We start from the raw sequence: 6,025 nt of genomic DNA on the forward strand, positions 1-6,025 counted from the left end.
GATATTTTGATGACACACCCAATTTTAATAAAAAACGAAACTGATACAAAGTCCGAAATAACGCTATAGAAAGCGCACGATGATAATAGCTACAACCTAACACGTCAGGGTTTGTATAACAAAACATAGTCAAGATATCATACGTGCTTTAACAATACGGAAACCGAACCAGGACTAGACGAATATTAGTTTCGACAGAACAGAAACCTGATCAGATTAATCACGCCTCGGTTAGTATCGATAACGGGGAATGCTTTTCACACAAGAACTGATGCCGTACAAGGAAGTTAAAACTTGGAAGGAGTTTGAATGTAGGCGGTATGGAATGGGTAATGCATAGTCGGTACTGGTGTCGTTCCATACAGTCACGCGTAACAATAACCACCAACCACATGGTTGCAACATTATCGATGGGAAACTTGCTCGTGAAATTGTGACGTAATAATGTGTGATTGTAACATGAGGAATTTTAGGAATCCTTGGTATCGCTGCCTACAGGAACCGAAGCACGCAGCTTGGGAATGATCAGGAACGTTTTCTCCCAGAGAAAGGTTGACAGCTTAAATGGAATCAACGTAATAGTTACATCACGTTTTCTCATAGAAATAGACTGGTCAAGGTCCGGTTGGTAAAGACCCAACAAGTATTTCCAAATTCAGAATTGCCTCCAAAATTAGAATTACGATAAACGAAATGTTTTTCTCCAAACAAAGCCGGTAAACGTTAGTAATGCCACCAAAGGTAATCCGATAAGCTACACATATACGTCACTACGCACATATTTGCACACATGTCTACACCACCAAGCCCTCGTAATGGTGGGTCAATGTTCAAGACAAACCTGGAGGCACATGTTTAATGACACCATGACCACTGAACACGCAAACAATACGAAGGTTTCAACTCTGTACGTCGAAGACGATCAACGCTGAGTTTGTTTTCAAGATAATTTAAATCACATTTGAGCTCTGAATAATTCTAACTCTGTACAAAGGTTTTTGAAATCACCATCGATGAATTTTCCACCAAAACTAGTGTTGCTATTTACACGTAGCTTTTAATCATTGCTCAACCTAGGACTCATCGTTAACTGGTATACGTGGTCACAGGTTGTCACAACTCCAATTATGTGATTATCAACGTTTAGCCATTGGCATCGGTATTAACTAACACAACTGACAGCGTGCATTCCTTACAATACAATGTATTACTTTTACCTCATCACAGATCACTTAATGTCAGGACTAAAACACAGTAAAATTACTGCAAATTCAGGTAAAACTACAAGTTTAACACAAACTTTTCCGTCCGCCTTCAGAGCGCTTTGAAGTCAATTAAAATCCCTGTCACAAGACTTAACCCGTGAAGCAAAAATTAGGAGAAACGCTAAACAAACACGACTGGACCGTGACGTCGGGGGAAAAAAGGTTCGGTTGTATATATACAGCACGATCAGTACAGCGTTTCACAGATTCGATCTACGTGACCAAGACCGACGAAGCGATTGAAAATATTTAAACGGCGCTTAAAACGTTGAGCAACAGTTCGGTAAAAAATTTAGTTTGGATAATTTTATGTCTTTAGTTGAAGCAGATGGTCGCGTTGTCGAAAGAGGTCGCGATCCACCAGGACAACGAAGTCATTACATTCCACCAGGTAAGTTTGTGTTGCTTTGGGTAAATGGTTTATAATGTAAGTCTAAAAGCTATATTATAGGATCGCTATATAAATTTATGGTAACATGCATTAAACCTAGCAATGTCGGCCTACACGGCGAACAATTTATCTATAATGTTATACAATATTGTGGGCTGATATCGAAAATAGAGAATGTCGTTATGGTTACAGACGTTGGGCCAATGTGTATGTAAAACATGATTATGGCTTGCGTAATGTTTAATAGATTACTTATACCAGATTTCGATCAATATTATAACCTTAACCTCGGTTTTACAGGAGATCAATGCAGTGAAGTTTATCGTCTTACAACCTTCGTGAAGTTTCCAGACTATGTACCAACCAACCCATGTGTGTTGGCAAAACACGGTTTCTACTATACAGGGTACAAGGATCGAGTGATGTGCTTCCGGTAAGTTAATTTCTCATTGATTACGTAGTTTCCTGTGTGGAAAGTTGTTTGGCGTAGGAAACCCCGATTCACGTGACGCTAGTACTTGGTGCAGAATGCGCCAGGTACGTGTTGTGCGTCTAGCATTGCGCGTTACGTAAATTAACGTAGCAGTGGAACGAATAACAAGGTAATACCATCTACAACATTGCGTTGGGTTTCCAGATGCGGTCAAACTGTTGAGAACTGGATGGTTGGTGACGATCCATCGTGGGAGAGATGGCATGACCAGGATTGTGGGTTGGTTACAGGAAGAGATACAGACAACATTCCCATCGGTAAGAACTTAAAACAGAGCTTTAACATGGTTAAGTTGAGGACAGGATTAATTGTAGTTTTTACTTCTCAACCATAGCTTCGCTATTAAAGATGGTGCTTGGTTGCATGAAACAATTTACTTTTTGCTTATGGCTACTATCCAAAGAACTAAAAATATAGGGAAAGTGGTTTGGGTATCTATAAAAAACACAGAGGTTAGAAAGTCCAGCGCCTAGTAACACATAAAACACGCGAGCGAAGTGGTTTTGGGTTGCTGTCAGTTGTTTCTATGGGTGTGATGTCACAAGGCTAAACCGAAACTCGCAACGAGAGAAAATCTGTCGTGTCTTTACATATGGAAATTTGGTCCATTCACATAAACACGAAACCTAGGGGATCCCCCTACGGTGGCAAGTTCACAAACATCGGTCGACCGGCGTGGAAAATTTTGTTTCAACTTACGGGAAGTTAGAATAAAAAGTTTTGGGCCTTCGTACGGAAGTATTACAACAACGCCCTAAGTTAACATATCGCATAAAATTATATAGTCTGGTTATCACAAGTTAAATAGATGCAATAATTTTAGTTAAAACGGGAACTGTGACCTTATTAACGTTTTTAGAGCGAAACAGATTCCAACAAACACCACATAGAAATCAACACCAACACGAGGAACCACTTCCGAGTCAACCTGAGTTTCAACAAATGGAATCACCCCGAAACTTAACCCCAACTCACCAAGAACAGACCCAATCTAGTGGAGGGGATGTCCCCTCTGAAGGGGAAAACGATGTGACGTCACTGTTCCCCTGTTTGGAACCGGTGAATCCCCATATGCGAGAGCGAAATGCAAGGTTACAAACATTCACGGATAATTTGAGGAACTGGCCGTCTCACCGAATCAACTCCACTCCTGATCAGATGGCTGATGCTGGACTTTACTATCTAGGTAAGTTTTATTACATAAGAAAATTAAACAGCATTGCAGATGAGTGTTTTAGTAACTAGCAAACTGTTTATTGTCTGATAGGTGAGAGAGATCGTGTGAAATGTTGGTATTGCAACGGGGGACTCCAGAACTGGGACAGATTTGATGATCCATGGTTTGAACACGCAAAGTGGTTTCCCAGGTAAGTTTGTGAATCATGAATTTCCCTAATTACTGAGTCATATTTACCATATTTTCTTTTTCAGTTGCGAGTTTTTACTTCTAAAGAAGGGACCTGCTTATATTCACAACGTTGTATCTCAGTATCCAAACATCAACCGCCCAACTCCAGTAAACGCTTCAAGATCTCTTGATCTTCCTCAAGTTCAATCAAACGAAAAGTAAATTTCATATTGGCCCAAAAATATGTTTGAAATTATCCTCAATCTTGTAAATTATGTCATCCAGCCCCTCATCAGGAAGATCAAACGTTCCCGTCATCATTGATCCTAGAGAGGACATCAGGAGGTTGGAAGGAAGAGTTGAGGAGGAAATGAGAACATCTCAGTTTGTTGAGGAAGCAAAAGTAATGGGATTTAGTGAGGAACAAATTCGATTTGCAATCATGAAGTAAGTAGTGGATGTAAAAGTGGTTTACTTGCTTTTTAGATCTTATCAAATAGCTTACTCTTTATTGGCTCTTTTTACATTACGTTTTATCATCAGACGATTCGAGGAACACGATTCCCCATATGAGAGTTTTACAAGTTTGGTCGATTACATCATCACAAACCAAGACACAATACCAAGACAAAGAAGTGCAGCGGCCACATCCCAACTTCATAACTCACATCCTGAGGAATTAGATGATGGAAATGTTCAATCTGTGGTTAATCAACTGGAACGTTTGAAGGAACAAAGATCATGTAAAGTGTGTAATAACGCTCCTGCTAATGTAGTTTTGTTGCCTTGTGGTCATTTGGCTTCTTGTGGTGATTGTTCGAAAGAATTAAAGCAGTGTCCACTTTGCCAAGCTACAGTCCAAGAAGTGCTTAAATCTTATATTGTGTAAAATTAATGATTAAGCAACAGATATTTTCACGTTCTGATTGATTGTACTTCGCTTTAGTCAATTTGTATTATGTTTTTACGTGATTTTGCTCGCAACATTTGCAAGTTTTATACCAGAAAACGTCTGATTTTCATATTGTTTAGGCAATCTTTTTTACAAACTATGTCAAAATAAGTTTTCCTTGTATTTATATATGTGCACTTATTTTAAACAAAATGTTCTCCAACTATTCATTTTTATATAGTACCAAACTGCAGTAACTTAAAAGAATGTATTTTATAATTTCCATGCCTTCACATCTCCAAGTGTGTCCATCGTATCCACTCTCTTTACCTCACAAATATGTAATATTTGATCACTGAGAAATGCAATCACGTGCGAAGTTTTTCCAATTTTCATTTGTAAAGTGAGTTAGCTTGTTTTTGGCATGCACTGATGTTGTTGTTTCGTTATTTTTATTTATTTATTTATTCAATAACTTATAGAACATGTTTAATGTACATTGAAGTTTGTCATTATGACAGAAGTTAGTGGAGATAATCATGGCGGAAAAACAATATTCAGTTTAATGAGAAACTCGATCACCATCAGATCGTTTCAATTATTGTTTGTACAAAATTATTCCTTCCTGTTGCAAACAAAGTAAAAAATAGTTAATTCCTCAAGAATAGGCCTGTGTGCGATATAACATGAATTTGGGTGAGGAGTTACTGCACGCCACAAACATGTTCTCCCAAATATGACGTCGAACTGCAGCGGAACGGAAACCTCGTGGAATTCCATGTATCCGTGGAATTGTATATGACGTCATACTGCGCAAGGATCGCGATCCGAGGAATTCCAACTTTGGCGTCATAGGAGCAAAGTATGGAACGTGAAAACCCCCCCAAGGGGTTTTCCCTGCATAAAAACCCATTAGTATTTTGAAGAATATTTAAGAAGCAAAGTTTCTCAGATACAAATTTCGCTCGTCAGTGGCGATCGGAAATTCCCGAGACCGATGCCTATCTAAGAACACCCCACACTGTTTATGGTCGATCGGCCAGAACCTGAGCTTAAATACGTAAAACTATAAACCATAAGAGTTTCGTGGGAGGGTAAACCCCGCGCAACAACGTCAGGTATAGGCAATATCAAATTCAAGCGTTTCGCCTAAACCTGTGGCACAGAAGCCAATTTTAACTATGTTCAAACAAATTAAACGTTTGGGAGGGACAGGGAAATGTAAAAAGAACTTCGCTACGAAAATCATTCTGTATTTGATGTCTTTTGCGCGCCTGAGTCGATTCAAATGTTGCGTGTGTTGTTTAAGTATATTGTAGCCTTTTGTGCAAAATAGAAGTGATTTGGTTTGTTTACTTGTTCATATTATGGAAATTTAGGTTTGCCGAGAATAATTTAATAAAATCAGCCCTTACTTATAAACAAGTATATGACGCATGCGGTATTGCGCAATATACGTCAACAGATGGCTCATCCGATTCGAAGAAAGCTCTTGAAAAGATTATCGTCATAGACCTAGGAACAATAACCGTCGCGACCTTTCGCAACACAAACAGCGAATTGCGTCACACTACAGGCGCCAACAGACTCGGTAACAAGGGGGCCTTTCATAGGTGGTCACAGCGTGGCGTCAGAA

At 39.2% G+C, this 6,025-nt stretch overlaps 1 protein-coding gene across 1 annotated transcript; it reads left to right on the plus strand.

Annotated features, from left to right (window-relative positions):
• The first annotated feature begins 1,481 nt into the window (after positions 1 to 1,481).
• LOC145911037 (baculoviral IAP repeat-containing protein 7-like) lies at positions 1,482 to 4,893 on the plus strand. The gene is made up of 8 exons (XM_082998270.1): positions 1,482 to 1,656; positions 1,957 to 2,089; positions 2,294 to 2,406; positions 3,009 to 3,335; positions 3,417 to 3,516; positions 3,581 to 3,715; positions 3,783 to 3,944; positions 4,041 to 4,893. Exons 1-8 carry the CDS (start codon positions 1,575 to 1,577, stop codon positions 4,384 to 4,386), a joined length of 1,398 nt encoding a protein of 465 aa, XP_082854396.1. The 5' UTR covers positions 1,482 to 1,574; the 3' UTR covers positions 4,387 to 4,893.
• Positions 4,894 to 6,025: the final 1,132 nt, after the last annotated feature.

This window comes from Ascidia mentula, chromosome 8 (assembly GCF_947561715.1).
Source record: "Ascidia mentula chromosome 8, kaAscMent1.1, whole genome shotgun sequence".
Lineage (NCBI taxonomy): Eukaryota > Metazoa > Chordata > Ascidiacea > Phlebobranchia > Ascidiidae > Ascidia > Ascidia mentula.